At 59.7% G+C, this 25,260-nt stretch overlaps 1 protein-coding gene across 1 annotated transcript in view; it reads left to right on the top strand.

The window, feature by feature from the left end:
- Nucleotides 1-1,041: 1,041 nt before the first annotated feature.
- ZFPM1 (zinc finger protein, FOG family member 1) overlaps nucleotides 1,042-25,260 on the top strand; it is a 34,813-nt gene continuing 10,594 nt past the window's right edge. The window contains exons 1-3 of the mRNA XM_074582717.1: nucleotides 1,042-1,277; nucleotides 16,162-16,293; nucleotides 18,219-18,308. Coding sequence (XP_074438818.1) covers nucleotides 1,238-1,277; nucleotides 16,162-16,293; nucleotides 18,219-18,308 — 262 coding nt within the window. The 5' untranslated portion in view covers nucleotides 1,042-1,237. The remainder of the gene's footprint in view (nucleotides 1,278-16,161; nucleotides 16,294-18,218; nucleotides 18,309-25,260) is intronic.

Genomic DNA, 25,260 nt, shown 5'->3' with positions numbered 1-25,260 from the left:
CCCACAATTAGCCTCAAAATCACCACCTGGATGCATCCTCATGGCGAGGATGGGCTTGTGTGGCTGGGACGGTGCTGAGAGGGACTCAGCATCCCTACACTGTCCCCCCCACCCTGAGACAGGGGGCACGGGGACCCTGGAAGTCACAAATGGCACTTTTGGGACTGTCCATCAACAAAAAAAGCTGGATTTTTAAGAGGGGTTTGGGATGCCAAAAAGAAGCCCTGGGGACCCCATGGAAGGGTTTGGGGGCCCACGGGAGGGTTTGATGATCTCCAAAGGGTGGTTTGGGACCCCAAAAAAGGGGGAGGGGGACGGGACGACAACAAATGTCCCAGAAGGGGGAATTGGTGGCCCTCTGGGAATTTAGGACCTTACAGAGGGAGCGTGAGGGTGCAAAAGGCAATTGAGACCCCAAAGGTGGGGTTAGGGACACCAAAGAAGGGGCTGGGGTCCCAAAAGAGGGGCTTAGGGACCCTAAAGGGGGGTTGGGGTCCCAAGGGAGGGGCTTGGGGACCCCACAGGGGAACTGGAGTCCCAAAGGAGTGGGTTAGGGACACCAAAGTGGGAGCTGGATCCCAAAGGAGGGGCTTAGAGACCCCGAGGGGCCGTTGGGGACATGCAAGAGGGCTTGGAGACCCCAAAGTGTGGGGGGGATAAAACCCCAAAGGGGTGGGGGTCAGAGTCCCAAGGCAGGGTGCTGGGGGGCTCAGGGGGGGCGTGGGAGACGCCAAAGTAGGGCTGGGGACACGCGGGATATTTTGGGGGACGCGGGGGGGGGCACACGCTCCACCGAGCCCCGCACGGATCGGGCCCCCGGGGGGGAGGTACCACCCCCTTCCCCGCCGCCCCCCCTCCCTCCCGCGGCCGCCCCGCCCCGCCCCGCCCCGCCCCGCCGCGGCGGCGGCAGCCGGCTACGCCATCCGGTGGGCGGGGCCTGCGGGGGGGGGCGGCGGCCTATGGGCGGCCGCGGCGGTGCGCGGCGGGGGCTGGCCCCGCCCCCGTGGAACGTTCCGCGGGTTTGATCGGCCGCGGCGCCCCATTGAGAAAAACCCGCGGCGGCGGCGGCGGCGGCTCCGCTCCGCCGCGTACGGCCCGGCCCGCCCCGGCCCCGGCCCCGGCCCGGCAGCGCGGGCGGGCGGGCGGGCATGCGAGCAGCCGGGGGCCCGCCCGCCGCCACCCACCTGCCGCCCGCCCAGCCGCCAGCCGGGGCGCCGGGCTCGCCCCCCGCCGAGCGATGTCCAGGAGGAAACAGAGCAACCCCCGGCAGATCAAACGTGAGTTCCCGCTACCGGCACCTCCCCCTCCCCCGCTCCTCCGCCGCGCTACCGCCAGCTCCCCCATTCTGTACTTACCCACACCCCCCCCCCCCAGCTTATTTTTTTTGCACCACCCCCTCGGCAGCAGCACTCCCGCCCCCGGTGGAGCGCGGCCACCCCGCGCTCCCCGGTACTTCCTCCCCCCCCCCCCCCGGTACCCACCGGGGACGGCCGCAGTGGGTGCCCGTTCCCCGCTACCGGCCGCCCGCTTTGGTCTCCGTCCCCGCCGCCTCCCCCTCCCCGCCGCCTACTCCCCCCCCACCCCCGGCCAGCGCGGTGGCTCCGGTACCGGCTCCCGATGGGGGCCCCGATAAGGCTTTAAAATATTCCGTTCTGCAAGTCCCGTCCTGATAACATCGCTCTGTCGGGACGGCCTGAAATTGTGATCTTATCTCCCCCGCCTGCCTCCCATCCAGCGCCGCGAGCCGGGGCGAGGGGCTCCCTGACACCACCCCCCCGGGGCTCCCCAAACCCACCCCCCGCCCCGGGGCTCCCCAGCCCTGCCAGCAGCTCCTCACCCCGGGTACGGCACCCTCACCCTGCCAGGGGCTCCCCCTTCCACACAGGGACCCCCTACTCGCCATGGGTGCTGCTGGATGTGGCATGCCATCGTCCCCGCTGGCCGCCATCGTCCCCACTGACCACCCTGGCCTAAACCTGTCGCCCCGTCTGTTGTGTCCCCCCTCCCGCTCCTGCTTTGCACCCTATCCCGGGTAGGGACGGGGTGATAACACCCCTGGCTGACAGCGGGAGGGACCACCGTGGGGTCCCACGGGACTTTGCCTGCCATCTGTGCCTCCCCCCACCGACACACCGTCTCCCGAGGGTCACGCTCCCCACAATCCAACCCGTCGGCCGGGATCTGGTTTCGGTCTGGTGGGGATGTGTCGGTTGCACTGAGAAATTCTGCGAAGTGCTGGAAGTTTTTCGGTGACAGGCATAGCTCGGCTTTTCTCCTTTCCTTTCTGGTGTGGAGGTGTGTGTGTGGGTTTTTTCTTTTCTTTCCCCCTCGAGTCGATGGAAGCTGGCGATAAGAGGGAGATGGGAGGATAGGGAAGGCTGGCCACCGTGTGATAATCTAGCTTTATCTTTCTCTTGAAATAATTGCAAGGCTGAGTTGCACCTACCTGTTTCCCTGCCTGGGGTGATTGCTCTGGTGATAAAGCTCAGCTAGACTTTTACCCGGGTAGAGTTAAAAATAGTCCCAGCTGCCTCCTTTTTTTTTTTTTTTTTTTTTTGGGTGATCATTTTCTCCTTTAGCTTTATCCAACTTCCGCAGCTTTATTTCGGCAAAAAGCCCGGCTGCCCGGTGATCCCTCCCTGAGTAACTCCAGCTCATTAAACCGGGAGCGTGCGTTAAGACCGAAGCGAGCGGTAGCGTCGCGGATGCCAAAATAACGATGGTGATGTGGGCGATAGCTGCATGCGTGGGGGACACGCCGATGGCAGGACGCCCATCCGGTCGCGGTACCCACCGGCGTGGACCTTGGGAGGGGGGAAAAATGGGGCTGGATGAGGCCGTGGCAAGCTTGGCCGGGCGAAGGCAGCTTGTATCTCCTTCCTCTGCTGCTTTTCTGCAGAGATGTGAAGAAATGATAAAGTGGGAGGCTGATCTCAGGCCGCCGGCGATGGCCAAAACTGATTAAAAGCTGAAAGCTTGGAACCCTTCCTGTATGTGTCAACATGAAAACAGTCATTAGAGGCGGCGAGCGCGGCGAGAGCGCTTTGCCGCTGCCTCCGACAGCTCTCCCCGCCGAGGGAAGGTATGCATGAATCAGGGCTCCGGTAACCAGACTCCTCTCATGTACAGACCGGACCTGTTTCCACAAAGTCTATCCTTTTTATCATCTCGGCTGGAGCATTAAAAACCTCCTCCAGATTGGTATCTGCTGATTTTATTTTCCTGGGTGACGCTATGTTCTCGCTCTGGCTTCATCTCTGCTGGGTTTTGGGTGTTGTTTTTTTTTTGTTTTGTTTTGTGCCTTTTTTTTTTTTCTTTTTTAAAGCTCGATGCGATGCGCAGATAGGCTCGCAGGGGAGATTGCCGGGAGAGCGGGCGATCGCCAAGAGCGATAAGACAAAGATCAGACACCGGACTATATTTAACCCGCTGCTTTAACCTTCTTCTTTTTCTTCTTTGCTTTTTGGTCTGGAGCGATGCAGCGATGGAGGGGGTCGGGGGCACCAGCAATGCGGGGGTCCCTCCGAGCACACCCACCCTGGGAGCACCCGCTCTGCCCGGTGGCACGCGGTGGTGAGGCTTTGAGAGCCAATTGCGTCTCGACGGTGGCTTCTGATAGCGGAGAAAGCACCCGGAGCATTTCTTTATTTATTTAATTTTGCCGGGTACCTGCCTGGGGTGGGAGGGGGCAGTTGCATTTCACGCCCCCCCCACGCCTTGCTCCATCTGTGGCTATAAACCCAGCAACCTCCCTGCAGCTGCTGCTGCTTTATAGGGGTTGATTTTTTTTTTCCTCTTTTTTTTTTTTTTTCTGTCTTTTGTTCTGCTGGTAGATAGATGTGAGGGGCTGATAGAGAGCAGGAGCTGATCTCCAACCCAGATAGCCTGTTATATTTATTAACTTCAAACATGGGAGTGCGGGCAGACAGCTGATGAGCGAGGCTGCTGGCAGCTGCCTGTGCGTGCACTCGCAGCGCCGGGTCTTCCGATGGGGGAAACTGATAAGCGGGAGATTGATCTCGTCTAGCTGATGTGCGTCTCCCTCCCTGTTGTTGCTCTAATACGTGTATTATTTTTTTTTCCCTTCTGAAATTAACTGGAAACAAACATTTTTTTTTTTGTAGTAGTTGCAGGGGCCTGCTTGTGGTTTTCTTTCTTTTCTTTTCTTTTTTTTTTTTTTTATTTTCCTTTTCCCTTTCTATTCTGCTTTCAGCTACAGTAGATCTGAGCTGCCGATAAGCGCCGAGGCCCGATCTCCATCCTGATAGAGATTGCCAGGGCAGATAAGAACCACTTATCTCTCCCCACCAGACCGGAGCAGGATTCGCTACAACAACAAACACAGCAAAGAGGGGCAAAAGGGCTCCAACAATTTGTTCCATTGCAAATGTGATTAAGGCAGATGCTTTAATTATCTGATTGGGGGGGGGGGCAGCTGCATATATTTTTGGGGTTTTTTTCTCAAGGTGTTTCCCCCCCCCCCCCGCCCCTCCGTGTGCTCTGCGAAACAAGCTGGGCTGAGAAGCCGAGCTCTCCCCAGCGCCTGTTATCAGCTGCAGATGTTGCATTAGTTTGATGAGAGCTTTGACTTTCTTTTTTGATCGTTATCTCCCATTCTGCTCCGCGCAGCATGGGCTGTGGCAGCGGGGAAGGGGGGGGGGGGCGGGGTGTGGAGGCGAAAGCACCGTCATATTTTTGCGCGTGGATTTTCTTTAATTGCTATTAGATGGTGTTAGATAGCGAGTGCGATCTGCGCTGTTAAGCCCCGCCACCTCTTGATGGGGTGGTTTGGGTTGGGTGTTTTCTTTTTTTGTTGTTTTGGGGTTGGTTTTTTTTTTTGGTTTTTTCCTCCTCTCTTCTTTTGCAAGCCCTACTGCTTCCCAGTCCTGCAGGGGGGTCGTGGTGCCCGGGCCGGGGGGTCGTGGTGCCAGCCGGACCGTGGGAGCCATCCTTCCCGGGAGCTTGGAAAATTGCATTTCTTGTAAAGATGACAGTGGCCAACCCGGCGTCTATTTTTAGCGGCGGTGGTGTGGTGAGCCGGTGGCGTGGGATGCTCCCGGCACGCCTCCTACCCGCTCCTCTCCCGCTCCCTTTGCTCGCTGAGTCGCTCCTTTCCTTTCGGTCCGAGCAGGTGACTAACTGCCTCCGCTCGCGTTTTGGTTTCTCCCCCCCACACACCTCATGCCACTCTGATGCTGCTGCACTTTTCCATCACTGCTGGCTGCTGTGCCTCAGTTTCCCCATCCGCACCTGCTGGGGAAGGGATGCTCCGGGCTGGGGTGGGCGGTGGGCTGTCTGGGGAGGTGCGTTACCCCAGGCTGCTCTGCTGGGTGGGGAGGGTTGGCTGCCTGCTCCCCGGGGATGAGCTGGGTGCAGGCAGGACCTCCCGGCTCTCCTCCCAAAACCGGTATTTTCTGTGCCTGCCATGGGGCTGCTTCAGCGTTGCAGCCCCCCTGTGCCTGGCCCTGCTCCTGGCATCCCGGGGGTGGCATCCCTGTGTCCCGCATCTGCTACTCCCACTGGCGCTGCCTGCCAACCCCTCCCCTCTTGAGCAACCCCCCCGCCCCGAGGCATTTGCCAGCCCTGACTCAGTGGCATCCCGAAGTGGCGGCTCCTTGGTGCTGGCAAAGGGTGCAGGAAGCAAAGCCCCATGGCACATCTGCCTCCGCAGCGGCTCTGCCCATCCCAGAAGCTGCCGGCATCTTGGGATGCGCCGTGGGCGGCATCCGGAGCTCCTGGAGGCGAGGACCCATCATGGTCCCCTCAGGGTGGGACGGTGTGATGCTGGTGGGACGCAGCCCACCACAGTGAACTCTCCGAGCTGTCGCCAGCCGTTTCTCACTGGTAACGTGGCAGCGCTGCGGGAAAGCCGCTCTCCTGCTCGATGCGGGATTTGGACCAGCCACAGTGATGCTGGAAAAAGTTTCTCTTCTCTTCCACGGCCCAGCGGTCCAGGCGTGAGCATCCCTGTGGGCCCTGCATCTGGGAGAGGGGTTGGCACTGTACTTGATGGCTGGTGGCCAAGGGGACAGCTTGCCTCAGCCTCTCCAGAGCAATATATCCATTTACAGGCCTCTGGGCTGCCCGTGCTCCGCTGGCCACGGGATGCGCTGTGGCTGTCCCACCCTACGAGCCCGTTTCGTGACCTCGCTCAGGGTTTATCCCCAGGATGGCTATTTCTGGCCATCCCCATCTCCACATCAGGCAGGGAGGATGCGTGTGGGATGCTCGGAGGGCAAGTGCCAGATCCAGGCTGGCCACAGCCATGCGTGGGGCACCCGGCGGCGTGGCAAAACCTGTTCTGCCGAGAGCCCCGGCGCACGTCGCTGCCGTGGGGCGGGAAGGCGGTGCTGGCAGCCGTGCCGGCGAGGGAGGCTGCGGCGGCTTTGGCAGGTGGCCGCTTCCAGGGCCCGTGGGCGCTGGGGTTGGGTTGGTTTGTGTCTGCTGCTGCTCTTCCACCTCCCGCACCCCCACAGGACACCCCCATGGCACCCCTTCCCAGGGCACCCTGAGCAGGCACGGAGCTGTGGTGATGCCCGCGCCGCAGGGACCGTTCCTGACATCCCACGCCACATCGGGAAAGACACCTCCAGCTGGGATTTGTGGCTCTGGCTCCGAACTTGCGCTGTTGGGCAAGGTCTTATTTTTCCGTCGTGAATCACGAGGCCACCTAGCAAGCTGCAGGTTCCCCTTTCGCCAAGTTGTGAGCCGGCCAGTTCGGCAATCAGGGCTTGGGAAGAAAGCAATCCTTTCCCCACGGAGTGTTGCGGCAGATTGTGCAAGGAGATAGTGCCACGGCGCAGGTGATCTGCGGTTCCTGGAGAGGGGCAGCCCCGTCCCCTCCCTGGCGACCCATCGGAGCCACCCAGCGATGGTGGCATCCCAAAGATAACATGGCATCAAGTCACTGGGGAGCCAAGTCCTCCAGCGTCACCGCATCCACCATCCACAGCATCCTTGGGGCACCCCTCGCTGTGCAGCGCTCCCAGCCCCGTGCCGGCTGTGTGGGGTCGATGCCACCCGCATCCCTGGGGAAGGAAGGGACAACGCTGCCCGAACTGGGACCAGCAGGGCTGGCACAGCCTGGGGACGGAGCCGCTGTGCCCTGCCTGGTGTTGGTGGATTTGGGGTCAAATACACCCATTCTGGGGAAGGGAAGAGGATGCTTTCCATCCATGCTGTCCGTGCTACTGCAAAAAAAACCCCCATGATTTGCCTTGGAAAATGCTGACTGAGGCAAAGTTGTGGAGAGAAAACCAGCCCAGACCTTCCATGGCGGCACAGCCGGGTGCTGGGACCTGAGGCTGCCCGGCAAGAGGGATGAGAGCGGCCCCGAGCACCGGTCGGAGCAGCTGGAGGGACAGCCGGGGCAGAGAAACCTCGTGCTTTTAAGGTTTCTTTATCTAAGAGGAAAAAAGTGGAAGACACCTCTCTGCCAGCCCCGCATCGCGCTCCGGCTCTGCGAGTCCTATGGCTGCGGCGAGGACATGGATTTTTCTTGCTGGGGGAAGAAGAAATTGACTCCCCGCCGTTGGAGAGGCGCAGGAGTGGGAGCAGGAGGCCAATCTCTTTTTTTTTTTTTTTTTTTTTTTTTTTTCTGCAACGTGTCCCATGACTGTTTTTGTTGCCTGACTCAGGGCTTTTGGACGCTCCGGCTTGGCCAGGCTACTGTCCCGCTGCTTATTTTATCAGGAAAGTTCAAGTGTTTCGGGGGTAATACAGTTCCCTCTTCCGATGGCTGCCCGGCAAAGGCTCCGCATTGTTCCTGCAGCAACATGTTTTTTTGGAAGGGATGAAATGCCGAAAGGAATGTAACTGCTGACCTTGGGCTGCAGTGGGGTTAAGGAGTGTGTGCCTATGAGTCACTCCAGATAAGAGCCTTCCACGGCTTTTTTCCTCCAAAATAATTCTTTATCTCCTCTTTCTCACATCAACATATTTTCTTGACATCTCCCGTCCGATAGCGCGTGGAGGAAATGTGCTCCTCTAATTTGTTCATCTGATGAAATATAGGTGCATTGTTTTGTCTTGTCCTTGGGAAGCCGGGGGTCACGGCCCCGTGATTTGGGGATGCGCGGCAGGATCGGTGCCCGGGGCTTTGGGGATGGGCTTAGGGGCTGGTACCCAGGGCTTTGGGGATGCTCGTGGGGGTCGGTACCTGGGATGCACGGGAGGATGCCCGAGCGGGAGAGCATCACCCCGCGCATCGCCAGCTCAGGGGACCGCGGGGAGGAAAAGCTGCTTTTTAGCTTCGCCCCCCCCGCCTCCCTCCCTGCTCCGCCGGGAAGTTCAGCCGCTCGCTCGCTTCTCCGTCTCCCAGCCGAGGCCTCTCATGCTACTTCCAGCTCCTATGATAATGCGGAAAGTTGAACTGGCCCCATTACTGCGCTGCGATGGTTGCCTTGATAACGCCCCGATAATGGCAGCGATAGCGGCAGCTCGGTAGCCAATGGCTCTGCCGCTCCTCCCATTAACATTCCCCACCACGGACCGGCTCGGAGCTGCCTATCTGCTCTCCATTTCCACTCCTCCGCTAGATAAGAATGGAAATACTGACTTCATAGCTCACTGATTAAAGTGTCTGGATTTCTTGATAATACACAGATAAATTATGTTTTTCAAAAAGAAGGTAGGGAAGGGAGTACGAGGGGAGGGAAAAACCTCCAGTCCATTTTTATTATTTTATTTTTTTTTTCCCTTCCCTCTTTTTCTGGCCGTGCCCTGTGGGTTGGGGTTTTTCGGCTCCAAAGTGCCAGCCTGTGCCCGGGGTTGGCAGCGGGAGGGGAGAGTCCTGTGCGGTGGCCTTGGGGACAAGGGATTGCGGCGGGCAAAGAATTTTTGGGAGCCGTGTGGATGTGGGCGTACGTCCCCGCGCTGGGATGGAGATGCTGTCCTTGGATGCCAGGGACCCGTTTGCATCACGGGGATGTTTGGCTTCGGCGGCTGCAGCGATGCCACATGGCTGTGGCGCATGGTCAGGATCCCGGTGCCAGCTGTGGCATCTCGGGCAGGCTCCGGCTGTCCCCAAGGAGCAGCGGGCGGCTGGTGGGGCGCAGGGATGCTCGGGAGGCATCTGCATTTCTACACCTACCTCCTACCTGAGCCTCACTGGTTCTGCGGCAGGATGCTGCCCAGTCCAGTGGGATGCGTTGGGTCCAGCTTCATCCCACTGGCCCATCTGGGCTTAAAGATGCCTGAACCCTCGTGCCCGGTGGCCTCAAACAAGGCCAGGTGATGGGAGCGGGCACCGTTCCCTTACCATCTGCTTTTTGAAATTTTACTTGAGTTTCCTCGCTCGTCCCTACTGGAGCAAATGGGGTTTCCAGACTTTTTGGTTCCTTGCACTGGAAAAGGTATCAACCTCAAGAATCTAAGTTTGTTTCATCTAAATATAAAACTAAAGAGCAAACGGTATAAAGTTCATTTTTTAATGTGCTGCCCCATTCCAGTTGGGCTGCTCTCTTTATTTTTTTTAGAGGAACTGTGATAAAAAGCAGTGATAAAGCCAGGACTGTTTTGTGTAGGAGTCAGTATCTGCGTTATCTATCTCCCTTTTTCACTCTCCGAGCAGCACTGTTGTTTTTTACTCTTATCTCGCTCCACCAAAATGCCAAGAACAGGAAAAAAAAAAATTTTTAAAAAAAAAAAAAAAAAAAAAGAAAGAGGCAGCGCAGGCACGCGTGTTTGTACGGAGGCAAACTCTGCGTCCGCGGAGCCGGGCATGAACTGCCATGCTGCTTGGAGTTGGAGGAAGAGGAGGGTTGGGGGTGCCAGGTGAAGGTGCTGGCGATGGAGGGGCTGCGTCGCAGCGGGCGCTTGTGCTGGTCCAGCGAAGGCTTGGGGTGGCGGGGGGCTGTGGCAGCAGGGGTTTTGGGGACAGCACTGTCCCAGTGGCTCCTGGTGACCTTCCTCTGCCCAGTGCCAGCCGCCCACCCTGCTTCTTGCAGGTGGGACACCCAAAGGACCCCTCTTAGGGTCCTTTTCTGCTCCTTCAGCCCCACCAGTCCCTGCTCGTTGCTGCAGCGTTGGCTGGAGACCTCAAAATGGTCCAGAATGGCACTGGGAGCTGGCACTGGGCACACCGGGGGGCTGTGAGCAGCAGGGACACCCCAGCCAGAGCACCTTCAGTGATGGGTCTGGTGGCCTTCTGGGCCACATCCATCATCATCCTTGTCCCTGTCCCTCCATCCTTGTTCTCGCCTGGTGCCATCATGGACTGAAAGTCTTGGGATGGAGGTTGAAATCTCTCCCCATTACCTTCGTGGCAGCTTTTGGCAGCGGGATGGGCCTGGCGGGACCCAAAACCTCTTCCCACGGGGAGGGGGACGGATCCGTTGCGGCATCTCCGGAGTAATTTGTCGCTAGATTAGCAAAGAGCTTGACCTCTGGCCTCGCCGTCACCTGGTATTGATGGGCTCCATGGGGCCGTGCTGCCGGGGGAGCATCCCCCCGGCCTCCAGCTGTTCCCAACTGGAACGGCTTTATTCCAGGTGGGAGAAAAAGTACCAGAATTGAGGGGTTTTTCACCTGGAAAACACTTCCTTTGGCCAGCAGCAGTGAAGGCACGTGGCGCAGGAGCAGCGGTGGCAATGAGCCTCGCGGTTCGGTGCCACCTCGCACACCCGTGTGCATTTGGAGCCTGATCTTCATGGATGGATCTTCCTTCCGTGGATATCGGGGTATCCAGCCACTCCCCAGCCACGGGCTCACACCCGACTGCCCAAATCCTGCCTAGATTGGCATGGGATTGAACATCTCTAACTGCTCTTGGATGGGGATTGGGATGCAGGACACTCCCAGGTCCCCCCAGTAAGGACCGGTCCCTCTCCGCTGGCTGCAGAGGGGCTCCACCGGCTGCCTCAGTTTCCCTCCTGTCCTTTGAACATCTCCTGGCCCCGGCCCCACCACCAGCCGGGAAGGCAGGACCGCGTTAAGCATCTCATCCCCTTCTCACGGAGCAATCTGCTCCCATCCATCTGATGTGCCGGGGACGGGGACGGCTCTATTAGACTCTCTCCTCTCTTAAAATCTATCAGGGTGTTATCGACCCCATCTGAAACGTAAAGTCACTTCATTGTCATTGTCCCTGTATTTTCTTTCTCATTATTTTCCCGTGCCCCCCACGGCCCGTTCCTCCCCTCCCTCCCGCCCCCCCCCCCAGCCGCTGTTTGATATGATGCGGGCTCTCTCGCTATTAGTATTAGTAATCGCGGCCCCTGAAGTGAAACAATCTCCTGTAATCTATCAGCGGTTTATCGGCCCTATCTGAGCGCCGGGAATGGCTGGGCTCGGCGATGGCGCCATGCTCGGCCGCTGATAAAGTTACAGAGTTCAGGCGGTGATGAATGTTAAGTAACTGCACCCCGCGCCGATAGGATATGGACTTGGCAGGGGGAGCAGCTCCGGCTGAAACCAATCTCTCCCCTATCAGCAGGGCTGCTTTTTCTCAGGCTCTGCTTCTCCCCGGCTCTTTTCTTCCCCGACGGTTGCGGCCAGGGACTCCCGTGGGGCAGCGCTGCCCCGGATCGGGCAGGGATGCTCGGGGGTGGGGGGGGGGGGGGGGGGCTGTGTCCCGATGGGGCGTTTTGCGTCGCCGGGATGGGGATTTGCAGTGGCCGGGATGTTCCCGGGTGCGGACATGAGCATCCCCCGCATCGGTAATCGCAGCATCCCCCCGTTATCCTTCGTTCTCCCACTGTACTCCATTCCCCTCCTGGATAAATTAGGCCTAAATAAATCATAACTTTAATTAGAAATTTCCCCCCTCAACATGAGCAATTGCAGCATCGCCCCCATCAGCAATCGCAGCGTCCCCTGCCATCTTCGTTCCCCTCCTGGATAAATTAGGCCTGAATACTTTATAAATTTAATAATAAATTATTCTAAATCCCACCCCCCCCCCCCCCCGCCACGAGCATTCGCAGCACCCACACCCTCCGCATGAGCAATTGCAGCATCCCCTCTCCCACAGGCGACCGCAGCATCCCCCACCACCTCCATTCCCCCACTGTCCTTCCTTCCCCTCCTGGACAAGTTAGGCCTAAATACTTTATAAATCTAATTGTAAATTATTATAAATCCCTCCCCCCCCCCCATGAGCAGTCTTAGCATCTCCTTCTGCAAGCAATTGCAGCATCCCCCAATATCCTTCGTTCCCCTCCTGGATAAATCAGGCATAATGTAATAATAAATTATTATAAATACGTTATAAATTCCCCCCTCTACCTACCGGCTTCCCAAACATTTTATTTTTTTTTTTTTTCTTGCCCTTTTAACTAAGACAGGGCACCGCGGGAAGGGTCGGGGTGAGTTTTATCTGGGGGTGATGGAGAAGGGCTCTTAATTAGAGATAGGTACTGCTGGGGCTGGCCCCAACCGCTATCGGCTCCGTGCATGGGGCTGATATTTAATGTCCTGATATCTGCGGGGGGAGCCTGGCCCTGGGATGCTGCCGCCAGGCTGATAGGGGAGAGGGTTGATTTGTGTTCAAAGAAAAAAAAAAAAAGTCCGTTTTCCTCCAAAACGGGGGTCCCGGGGGAAGGTGTGTCTCGCGGGACCCTCGTTTTTGGAGGGCATTGCTGTTTAATGCTGGATCCCAGCAGCATCAAGCAAGAGGAGGGAAAAAATAACCCGCTGGATAACGTGACCTTTGAGGACCGGCATCATTTCCCGGCCACCGAAACCTCGTTTGCCCTCGACTGTGGTGCTTGGCATCCCCCATCCCCGGGGAACGGGCTCGGGGGCACTCGAGGTCGTTGGTAAAGGCAAACATTAATGCGTACCAGGGAAAAATTGGGTGAGAAGAGGCGGGCTGGTGTCCCATCAGATACCAGTGGTTTTGGGATTTGCAGCCCAGGTTGTTCTCTGGGCGTTGCTTGCTGCGGGGCTGACACGGCACAACCCTGCTACGAGACCCTGGGGAATCCCCGGGCTGTGCCCGACCCCACCGAATCACCAGAGCTGGCTTTGCACCAGGAGCTCCTGCGCCCCTCTCCGACATCGGCTTTCCCCAGGGAACGCCGGCCCCCCCTGCCCGCGCCTGCAGCCCTTTGCTCACGGCTGCAAAATTTGGTGGGGAAAAAAAAGGAGGTTTAGGGGCAGCGGCGCCGCCTCGAGGAGGTGATGCCCGAGCTGGATTCCCCACATCTGGATCGCGATGGATGAGCATCGTGGCGGTGCTGGTGGGGAGCCTCAGCCAGCTGTTTATTGGTTTATTATTATTATTATTATTATTTTGGTTTATTTTTAATTGGAAGATGGATTCAGGGCCAGGGTGAGGGTAAGGAGGAGATGGAAGGATGATGAAGGCGGTGGCCTCCATTGTGCTGCCTGCATGGTCCCGCGGAGCCTGGTGGAGGTGGGGATGTCCCCCTGGTCCCGCGGGCGCTGGAGGGGGTGACACCCGGAGCCGAGCGCCCTGGGGACGGGCTGCACCACAAGCTTTGAGGTGCCTGTCGGTGAGGTTCGGGGCGTTGAGTCTACCCGGATCCGGGCTCTCGCCCTCGCTCCCCGGCTCCCGGAGCCCTCCCTTGGGCTCACCGCCTGCCCAGCCTTTTTATTTTTAAAAATAGTAAGTTTTTGGAGTTGGATGCGTGCCGATGAATGCCAGACGGCGAAGGCAGGTTGCCCCCAGCCTGCATGTGGTTTTGGTCTGGGACCTGCTTTCCGCCATGGGGATGACTCCTCCTCCTCCTCCTCCTCCTCCTCTTCCTCCTCCTCCTCCTCGCTCCAGGGCCGGTGGGAAAGTCTGGGGCTGTTGCTATTTTCTATCTGTTATCAAGGCCTCTTATCGCTTTGCTCTTGTCTGCGTGCCGGCTTTCGGAGCGTCCAGGGTCTCACTCTTGGCAGCCTGGAGAAGTCCCCCCTCCTTTTTTTATTTGCTATATTATTTTTCCTTTTATTAAATTTACCGGCTAAGCGCAAAGAATCAAGAAAAGGTTTATTGTTCCTGCGCCGGGAGAACCTTAATTTGAGTGAAATGATTAAATCATCACCTGGGTAACGATGGGTTTTCCTACCGCTGGAAAAGCCCTGGGAATGCCGACCCTCGCACCCACCCGGACCCGCATCCCCAGCCTCCGCGCGGGTGACATGGGCACACCGCCTCCGCTTCCTGCAAGTTTTTACAACCGTAATTTTAAAAAAAAAAAAAGGAAAAAAATTCTCCCTTGTTATCAAAAAAAAAAAAAAAGGAGGGAGAAGGAGGGAGGGAGAAGAGTTAATCGTCGAAGCGGAGTATCTTGGAAGGGAGCATTTTTTGGCTCTTCCCCTCTCTGTAAAGCCAGCCTCAGTAATTCAGTTTTAAAGCATGAAAAAAGGGAGTTGATGAAATTCCACTATCAGCACTGAACCAATATGCAAAATATCTCGCCGAAAATCAAATAGCTATTATGTTTTCATTTCCATTTCAGCGTATTTGCTTAATGAAGAATAGACAGATCAGGCAAGCCGAGGGAGGCTGTGTGCGGTGATAACTGTGCAGGGCTTCCAGCAATCCCGGAGAAGTGACGCTCCGCTCCCTGCTCCGCGCTCCCACTCCCTCGCCTGCTTTTTTTTCTTTTTTTTTTCCCACCTTTTTTTTTTTTAATTTTTTTTTTTTTTTAAAAGCTATCCAGTAGTTCATTTAACCCACGCAGCCGGCAGCGCCGGGAGCACCGCTGGCAGAGCATCCCCTGGGGATGGACGTGCGCGCTGGGAGCGGGATGCCGCAGTGGGGCAGGCTGGGTGCTGGGATGCATCCAGGGACCGCGGTGACGTGGGACCAGGATGCTGCCGGCCATCCGTCATCCCTGTAGGCGGTCAGCGGCACCCAAACACAATCGCATTTATGTGGGGCATCCCCATCTCCCTCCCAGCCAGGGCTCCGTGTGTTGGGGCAGGATGCGGGTGGTCTGGGCACCCCCGGTGGTCCTGGCTCCGTCCATCCCTCCCCAGCTCCATCCATCCCTCCCCGGCTCCGTCCATCCCTCCCCGGCCAGGCTGGAGGTGCCAAGCCACGGAACAGGCGAGAGTCGGGTTAACTTTATCAGAAGCCCAAGAGCCGTGAAGGCGTGAAAGAAGAAATTAGCCTAACAATGTTTCATTTACAGCGAGAGAAACGATTTGTTAGCTGGCGATTGTTTCTGAATATTATCAGGGCCTTTTTAATTGTGCTGGAACTGAAATTAGCAGAATTAGAATAAATTGCCTTCCCTTCTCCGGCAGCCTCTTTATTCACGCTCATTGTTGTCTGCTTTGTATAGATTATGGGCTCTTTGTTCTCCCGCTGTAAATATACATGCCTGGAGTCACAGAGAGCAGCTGAGGTCTGCAGAGGGTTTGTCACCGCGCCGTTCGTTCCCCCTGCCCGCGTGCCGGGCTCGGCGGGCGGTGACGGATGGGACACCGGGCACCCCCCGGCGTGGCTTCGTGCGGCGCGAGCCGCGTGTTCCGCTCTTCCTTTCTTCCTTGGTTTCGGCGGGGATGGGGATGCTGCGTTGCCATGGAAACGGCAGGGTGGGCTGGCAGGGCTGTTGGGGGCGGGGGGGGGACTGCTGGGGTGTCCCCCGCACGCACCCCCTTTGCACCCTCCATGCACCCTGTATCCCTGCCGTAGCATCCCCCTTTGTCCGGGGCTGTGGGCATGGCGGGGGGGCTGTGTCATGAGTCCCCCGTCAGACAAGGGGTGCTGGGGACCCTGGGGGACGGCCTCTGGGGTCCCTCGCCCTCTCCAGGGCAGGCGTCGGGGCCAGGGAGGGGGTTGAGGTGGGAAGTGCAGGTGAGGGCTGCAGCGGGGTGGGCACCTCGCCGTGCCACAGCCATGTGCCTGCGGCACGTGGGGACCCCTCTCGCGTCCCAAGGGGATGCGGGGCTCATTCCCCACAGTGTCCGCAGTGGAACTGGGCATCCCTTGGGGACGCCCCGGAGCAAGGCGGTGGCTCTATAAACCCCCTCTGCAAGGGGACAAGGGAGATGCTGGACCACAGGGCTGGTCGGGGATGGCGTTTTCCTTCCGTGGCACGCAGAGCTGCAGGACATCTCCTCCAGGCCCCCGTGGCCAGGGAAGAGGCCCTCTGCTAGCCCCCAGAGCACTGGCTTCCTATATTTCCCAACTGGGAGAACTCACTGGGGTGTTTTCCCTCTGTTTTTTCCCCCCTAACCGCCCCCTCTGTGTTTCGGCAGGTTCCCTGGCAGCGATGGAGGAAGGCGAGGACGGCCCGGTGGGGGAGAAGAGCCCCTCGGAGAGGGAGGGGGCCGCCTCGGACCACGAGGGCTCTGCCGAGCACGACGCCTCCAGCCCCCCCGGCAGTGAAGGTGAGTCTCACCGTGATGGCGGGGTCTGACCATGGTGTCCCCCCACCATGGGGATGGGCTCTGCCAATGGAGCAACCTGCCGGGCATGCCAGCATCCTGGGCATCATCTCTGCTGTTGGTTCATGGTGTTAATTAGCAAATGAAGCATCCCACCCACTCACCCACCCATCGAGGGGTGGGCTGTTGATTAAGTGAGACACCACCCCCCCCCAGTCTCCCTAGGGTGCTCCATCCCTCCGGGCACCCTCTGGCTGGTGGCGGGACCCGCTGGGGACAGCCTGGCCCCGGGATGATGGCGAGCAATCAGCCGGGAGCGAGGATGCTCCCTGGCACAGGCAGGAGCAATCTCGGCTCGTCCCGGGGCAGCGGCGTGCTGGGGGGAGGTGGGGGCAACAAGTCAGGCGGCTGGAAACCGGAGGCGGGTTGCTCACCCCGATGGCTGCTAATGAGCACCGTCGCCCTGTATCCGTTTCGGCGCCTTTCACCCCCAGCCCCGGCACTGAGTGGAGCGATGTGGGGGCTCACAGTGACACCCCCACTGGGGTGCAAAGTGACCCCCCAGGGTGCAAAGCAGCCACCGAGGCGGTAAGTGCTGGCAGCGGCGGGGATGGGGATGGGGATGGGGGGCCGGGGCCGTTGCTGCCTGCTTCCTGCCCATGCCGCCGCCGCCTGCCTGCCGCCACGCCGTGCCGTGCCGTGCCGTGCCGTGCCCCACCCCAGAGGTGGCTGCGTTTCAGGGCCGGGCCGAAACAGTCCCCAGATATCCTTTAAGTTCCTTCCTGTGGAGGTGGGGGCAAACCCTAATCAGTTAATGTTTGCAGTGCCCTTCGAGATAACCGCAGCAGGGCAAGGCTGTGCCGGCTAATGGAGCCGGCCGGTCCCCGGCGACCGCCCGCTGCCTTCATCCACCGGCAACCCGGGGAGCAAAGCGTCCCCCAAAACCACGGGAGCCAACCCGTGGTGCTCCAGGAAAGAGGAGGGAGCCACGCCGGCACCCCGATAGCCGGGGGAAAGGAGGGCTCGCCGGCAAACTTTGCTCGGCAGCAGGGAGAAGCGAGTGGCTCTTATCTGATGGGGGAGCCGGGCTGGGGGCGAGGGAGCTGGGAGCCCGGGCGCGGAGCTGCACCTGGCACTAGCCTGCCTCGATAAAAAGGTGATAGCAGAGATAACGCCGAGCAGCAATAACGGCCACTAAAGCTTTCAGCGCGATGGATAAAAATCGATATGCCAGGCACTTTGATTTATAGCCAAAAATAATAGGACTTTTATACCCGGTGATTGATTTATTTGATGTTAATCATTCCGCTTATCACCTGTATTAATAATCTCCAATGCCGGTGACGTCACCCCTGGGTGTTCGCTCTGGCGCCGATCGATTGGGCTCCGTGCTGGTTATCCGCCCGGGACGCCAAGGCAAACATGTACTTTGGGCGCTAATCTTCCACACTGTCATATGCAGATAGGCTTTATCAGCTGCATCTCCAGCAGCAGTTAATGGAGAAAATAATTGTTATCAAGTTGCTATGAATACGCCACAAATAGAGCCGTGACGGGAGTGGGGCCGAACCGGGTGACGTGGGGCCCACAGTGGGATGGGAGAGATGCGGAGGTTTTTCAGGGGATGGGGGGGGGTGGGGGGAAGTGGGTGCCCGCCCAAGGGAGTTTCGGGAAATCCCTGGGGAGGACGCGTGGGTGGGCTTGGCTGTCCCTATGGGTCATCCCATGGGGCGCAGGGGACCGCCTGGGTGGGCAATGGGGAGGGTTGGACACAGGGAACCCCCAAAAGCACACGTGCATCCTTGAGGCTGAACCCCCACACACATCCTGGCCCCAGGGTGTTGCCGGTCCAGTGGTCCTGACCCCCATGGGATGCTGCCTCTGACATTCCCCGCGCGTGACCTCCTGCCTTCCCTCTCCTGCTGCAGAGTCCAGAGACACCCCGGAGAGCCCAAAGGAGCCGGAGAAGCCAGATCCTGGAGAAAACCTGCAGGAGCCGGACACCTGGAATGGGCCAGGTGAGTCCCCAGTGTGCGACCGGTCATCCCGCTCCATCCTGGCTGGACCGCGGGCTGCAGCAGCCCCCGGGCATTAGCCATCTCTTGCAAAAACCAGTATGAGGAGGACTGGGAGCACGGGGAGCTGGGCAGGCTTCAAATACCAGCACTTCTGCTGGGAGAGGAGGTGCGAGATGGTGGTTGTGGTCCCTCACGTCCCCAAGCTGCTGTTGGGACGGTAAAAACTGAGCGAGGAGATGTGGGGATGCCAGCATCACGGCCGGCATCACGCTCCCCGGCGCAGGGAGTGTTTCGACCCTGTCCTGCGTTGCCCCACGCTCGCGAGGGCATTTTGCAAACATCCTGGCAACCACAAGAGCGACGCTCGAGCGGTTTGGCGATGGTTATCAAAACCCCAAGGAGCGAATACAGCCGTCTATCTCCCTCTCCGCATCTCCGCGCCAGGGCCGCTGGTGCCCTGGGAGCCCGGCGAGGCCAGGCGTGCCCTGTGGGTACCCCGTGCCCTATCGCCCCGCTATCTCCAAACCAACCCGCCGATGGGGTTACTGTCGGGGCTCTGCCGCGTAGATTGGGTTTGTGGGTGCCTGTCCGCCGGGGATGGCACCGGCGGGTGGATGGGGACATGACCTGGGGGGAGCTGAGACCCCCGAAGAATGGGTGTGCCATGTTTCGGGCTCTGTTTGTGCTGCCAGCCCCTGCCCGCATCCTGCCCTTCCTGAGGGCCGGTGGATCTGGTTTTGGAGTAGCCCCACAGAGCAGCGTGTGATGGGAAGGGGTGACCCTAATGCAGGACAGCGATCGCCCTTCAGGGACGGATGCAATTTTGAGGGGGGGTGTCCCCTGGTGTGTCCCCAAGGCCACCAGCCTCTCGCCTGGGCTGGGCAATGGAGAAGCCCTGGGAAACGCCGACTGCCAGCGCACGTGCTCCTGCAGCTGCCGAAATCCCCACGGCCCGGCAGTGGGGAGCCATGGCCCCGCTCCCCCTTCCCGTCCCATCCGAGGGGAAGCGCTTGCCGGCCCCGCTGATATCCCAGCCCTTCCTGCGTGCCGGGCAGGAAGGAGCTGCGTGGCCGCCCCCGGCTCCTCCTTATCTGCTCCGCGGCCCTTTGCCCCCAGCGCTGCCACGCTCCCCGCTCCTGCGCTGGCATCCCAGTACGGGGCGGGAGGGGGCTGCAGTGCCAAACCCATGGGTGTCCCCATATCCCGGGGTCACGTCACCGCGCAGCCCCATATCCTGGCAGCACCGTCAACCACCGGCTCCCCAAAAAGGGACCACGAAGCCTCGGCTCTGGCCATGCCTCCCCTTCCCCCCCTTCCCTTGCCGGAGCGGGTTATTTGCATTCTTTATGTAAAAGAGATTTTATTATCGCCTTCTCCCAGCCCATCTCTATTCTGGTAATTGGAGTGGTATTAATTTCTGTGTGGCTGGGAGTTGATGGCGGTCCGGCGATGCTGCAGCGATAGGGTGTTCCTTTCGCACCAACCGCCGCGATAGCCCGTCTATCAGGCGCTCTGCAGGCTCTGCACTTATCAGGGATGGAGCTGGCGAAAAGGGAAACTCTGAGCAGCCTGAATTTTCTTTTTTATCTGGCAGGATCCGCCGTATGTCAGCAATGGCAGCCGCGAAGATGCAGCGTGGCGGGGGGGGCGGGGGGCACACGGGCTGTTCTGGGCGCCTTTGTTCATACATGTGGGGTCTCGCCTTCCCCTGGCCCTTTTCGGGGGGCTACTGGGTCACATCCCCTATGGCTTTGCCCTCTGGGTCTCCAAAACTGCTGCCCGCTGGGTGCACGGCTGTGCCGGAGGCTCGGCAGCGCGGGGACACGGCGTGCCGGGACCTCGCCGTGGGGCTCCTTGGCCCTGTGTGCCGGCGAGGAAGGAGGAGGATTTTGGTTTATCTTTGAAATGACCTTGTTCGCTGGAGGGGGGCTGCCGCTCGCCTGGCTGATATGCAAATCCCTGGGAGCTGGAGGCTGTAATCCTCGATTTGGGAGCCTTTACAGATGTGCCGCCCTTTTGGCCAGGCCAGCCGGTCACCCTGACTCGGTTCTGCTTCCCGATGGGATCCTGGGATGGAGCGTAGCCATGCTTCATGCCAACCACTTCATCCTTTGGCGGGACTCGAGAGGGGATGTCCATCCTCCCCAGATTCCCCCAAACCCTTCCCGACAACCCCTCCAGGAGCCCTCTGCCATGCCCCAGGTTTCCATCTTTCCCACTTGTTTTTATTCGCTGTGGAGCGGGACTGGTAGCAGAAACTTTCGGGAGCCCCCGCAGCCTCCAGCTCCCCTCCCGGGGCCGTTCCCTCCCTCCCTCCCCATCGCTGCCCAGCCAACCTCACCGTGTCGGACCAGTTTTCCTAGAGGGATAAGGTGAAAAGCTCTGACAAATTTCACGAATGCGGTGTTGGGAAAGGGGAATGGAGGAGAGCAGAGCCCCGCTAAGGGACCGGCTGCTCAACCACATTACAGGACACTGGAGAATCCCCATCAGGACCTGCCAGGAGGCTGCAGCCCCCGGGAAGTCCAGCCAGCGCTTGTCTTTCTGCCAGGTGGGGTGAAGCTTTTTGCATTTGTCCCTGTGGGGACACCGATGGGCCACTGTTTGGGAAGGGATGGAACAGATGGGGCCAAACCCAGGGTGGCTTTTGCCTTGTCACCCCAGACGTGTCCCACCACCCTCCCTGAAAGAGCGGCAGTCGTTCCCAGGGGGTTCCTCACCCCCTTTCCTATATCGGCTTTGCTATTTGGGTCCCCACCAAGATTCCCACCTCGATGAGCCCCCACCCCCAGCTGCTGCCTCATCTGTTCGGGATTTGTTTAATTGCTCCCGGGTGGTAACGATGGCTCTGGGTTAATTACAGAGCACGGCACAGGTCCACCTCTCCTGGGACCAGCCGTGAGCCCCAAACCCATCCTCACCACCAGTTCTGCGTGTGGGGTATCAGGATGGGGCAGAGCAGCTTCTTAATTTTTTGATGCATCTAATTAAAACTGCAGACTTTTTTTTTTTTTTTCCCCGCCCCGCCACCCGCCTTCCCCTTCCCCTTCGCCTCCCGCTCGCCTTCGGTTGTGTTTATCTGCGCCGCGACTCCTGCCTGAATAATCTCCAGCTGCCCGGAGTTTGTCTGCAAACCTCAAGGTTTATTATCGGGGCAAGCAGGGCACGGCGAGGGGGGGGATGGCTCGTCCGGATGGCCGGCACCGCGCCGCATCTGCCCCATCGCTCTCCCTTCCCCTCCGCCCTGGTATGTGTGGGTGGGAAAAATTATTCCAGCTATTTCTCTTTATCGCTGGGAGCCGGGCTGAGCAGCAGATAGTTGTGTTTGTGATAGATTGCTGGGGGAGGGGGAGAAGTTGGGGTTCGGGACAGCAGCCCCCCCAATTCAGGGGGTCCCCCAGGGCCCTGAACCCCCCCCACCCCCCACTTGCCTTGTGTCTGGCAAAGGCACACGCTGGCACCAAAGGCAACGGGATGTTTGACATCAGGCTGAGGAAGGTCCCAGCAGGGGCGGTGGCACCTGTCCTGGACTGGGGACATCAAAGGGGACCCTGTCCCTGCCGGGTGTTGCCCATGTGCCCGCAGGTCCCTGCCCTCAGTTTGGCCTCTGTCTGGGGACACTGCAGCGTGCAGGGATGCTCAGGACAGTTTGGGGACGCCGATGGGGTGAAGGGATGCTCGGACCGGTTTGGGGACATTGCTAAGTGGAAGGATGCTCAGGCCAGTTTGAGGACACTGCTGGGGTGGGGGGATGCACGGACCAGTTTGGGGACACTGGCAGCGTGGAAGGGAGGCTCGGGCCGGTTTGGGGACATTGCTGGAGTGGAGGGACACCCCTGAGTCAGGCAGTGCTGGGGGCTCTTGAGATGTGCAGGTAGCGTTCCCCTGTCTGTCCCCATCCTCCCCGCCATTTTCCCTTGGGAAGAAGAATAAAGTCTTGCATGGGGTGAGAGCCCTGAGGACCAGTGGGTTTGGGGCTCGGTACGAAGCCGAGCTCCCACTGCCCTCCTCCGTCTGGGTGCTGTCCTCCCTCACCCCCACAGGCAGGTCCTGCTGGCGGGGTGGCAGTGACCCCCCCGTGCGGTCCCCTCCCCTTTCCGGAGGGGTTATCTGCCCTCTGCATCGGCTCCGGGGGCCCCTTCCTCCCCCCCTCCGGCTTCCTGCCCCCACCCAGCGCACCCCTACCCGCTGCCTGGCACCAGCATGGGCAGAGCTGGGGGGTCCCAGCAGCCCCAAGAACAGGGACAGGGGTCCGTGGCACAGGGGACCGGCCACCCCTGGCAGCCCTAGGGGAACCGGAAAGTTTTCCTCCTTCTCATCCTCCCTGAGCTATTTCTGATGCTATTCCCAGTGTTTATTGCTGTCCCCGTGGGCACAGCTCCCATTTATTTCCTGGGACAGGGACCCCCCACACACACCCCGGGGACGGGGACCCTGTCAGGGCCACAGCCCGGCAGGACACAGCAACACCCCAAACACAAACGTCCCGGGGAGGCTTATCGGGATGCATCCTGCTGGGGCAGGGCACCCCGGCTTACATGGGGCATACGGGAAGGGCGATCCCTGGGCAATACGTGGCACAGCCGGTGCCCGCCCCGCTGCCAGCGCCTGCCAGCTGTGCACCACAGCTGGTGAGCAGGGTGCCCGGCCCTTTTGGGGTGCAGCACCTCCTGGGTGCCGATACCCCCCCCACCCCCTTTCCCAGCCCCCCTCCCCAGGCACACAGGTGCCTGCTCTGCTCTCCAGGGTAGGTCACAGCTCCTCCATTAACCGGGGGCAGGGTTCAGCCTGATAAAGATTTGCTTTTGTACTCTGTCAAAAAAAAAAAAAAAAAAAAAAAAAAAAATCAATAAATTGCCAGCGATGGGCAGGAGCGATAAAAGCAGAAATCTCCCCTCAGCTCCCTCCCCCCCTGCACCCCAAAGCTGGGGGGCAGAGCCAGCGGCAGCCCAGCTCTCCCACGACCGGTCCCCCTTGGTCCACGGCAGCTCAGCCAGAGCAACCCCAGGCTGAGCCCAAGCAGGCGCAGCCCAGCAAGGCTCGAGTTTAAACCCTCCTCACTCCTTTGTCGTCCCCAAGACTGCCCTGATTACTCGAGCACCCGGGACGGCAAAGCCGGGATAATCTCCTTAGCCCCTTTGGAGAGATTTCCCTTTGTGAGCGGAGGTGAAGAGTGGAGATGCTGCGTGTTCGCAGCTTAAGACTCTTCCCAATCGCCTCCCTCCATCTTATCGGAGTGGTGCCATCACATCATTTCACTAGTTGAGTTGTCAGGATTTATTCCTTCCGCCGCACATTCGCCGCTTCTAAAAACAGCAGCTGGGGCACGCGGCGGGGCCGGGCCGGGGCTGACGGGGGAGTTGGGGCTTCTCCTGCTCGGCTTTCCCCGGGCGGGAGCGGGAAAGCCACAGCAGGTTGGGTACCAATGGATGGATGCATCCATCCATCCATCCATCCATCCATCCATCCATCCATCCATCCATCCTCCCTCCCCTTTGAGGAGTTCCCGTGCCATGAGGACGTCCTGCATGCGCTGGGGATGGGAGAAGAGACCACCAGTTTGTCTCCATTCCCCCAGGCTCTGCATCACCCGGGGCTCATTCGGGGACTGTACCCAGCGTTGTGGCCCCCCCAGGGCTGGCAGCCCCCGGGATTGGGTGCAAAGTGCTGTATTAATAGGAGCGGCGCGGTGTGGCCAATGGTGGGACGCAGTCCCGTGACACCCCGATAGCATTATTTATCCAGATAGTATCCAGGCAGCTGCAAACACTCCGGGGACCTCCGAGGCTGGATCCCCGCCGAGGGGCAGAGCCGCTTCATTGGGATTTGATTAAAGTCGTGCGGATGCAGTTGGGGCGAGGGGATGCGGGAGCTGCTTGGGATGGGACCAATGGGTTTTCCCAGGGCTGGGCGGGCACCCTCTGCCCTTCCCTCCTGCTCACTCACAGAGGGAAAACAAATGCGGATGCATGGATGCAACTGCACCTCTGGAGCAGCCAGGAGCAATCCTGGGTGGCCACGGGAGCTGGCCCGGCTCAGCCGGTGCATCCTTGCCTGGCCACACTGTTTCCCCGGCCATAAGGATGCTGTGGGTCACCTTGCAGATGGGCTCTTGCAGAAGTTCATCTCCATCCCACCCCGGTCCTGCGGTCACCCCATGCTGGAGGAAGATGCAGCCGTGTTGCGTGGTGATGGCTCGCCGGCACTGTGTCCCTCCCAGGGACAAAGCTTTGTGCCTCCCTGTGTGCCCTCCCGGGACCTCCGGGTCCCTGGGGACTCGGGTGCCAGCCGTGCCTTCTGAGCCGTTGATTGCCCGATGCGCGGCTGCGGTGTGATGACAGGATTAATCTTTGCTCTCCGGCACAGCTCAGCCTATTTCTTTGAAATCTCTCGATGGGAAGATAAGCCGAGGCGCGGGGCCGGGCGAGCAGGCGCTGTGGGTCCCGGGGGGCAGGGAGCAGTCCCGGCACCCCGTGTTTCGGCAGCAGGCAGAGCACCGGGGTCCGTACCGTGCCGAGCAGGTGCACCCAGCTCACCAGGGGGGTTTTTCCCCCCTCCTTCCTTCCTTTCTGCCGCTTTTCTTTGCAACCCAAAGCAAACAGCCGGGTCCCTGCCCAATTTGGTTAATGATCGGGGAGATAAACCCTCCTGCGATAACAGCGGGGCGCCGCCTGGCCAGGGACCGATGGCCAAATGAGATACCCGGGGTGGTGTTCACCTGCCGGGGGGGATCCCGCGGGGAGGGGACTTGCACCCGTGGACTTTGCTCCTCACCGCTCGCCGGGGGGTCACCCAGGGCACCCCACGGGCCGGCACTGGCTCTTCCCAACCTCCCCAGGTTGCAGGCAGGGCGAAGTGGCTGAATTTGGCACCATCGGTGCGCGGCGATGGGGATTGCTCCCCGCTGCCGTGGTTGTCCCCATGTGGGGACGCGGCTTGCTTGCTTTCGGCT

This window comes from Larus michahellis, chromosome 4 (genome assembly GCF_964199755.1).
Source record: "Larus michahellis chromosome 4, bLarMic1.1, whole genome shotgun sequence".
In the NCBI taxonomy this organism is placed as follows: domain Eukaryota; kingdom Metazoa; phylum Chordata; class Aves; order Charadriiformes; family Laridae; genus Larus; species Larus michahellis.
This window is presented reverse-complemented; position numbering and strand designations above follow the sequence as displayed.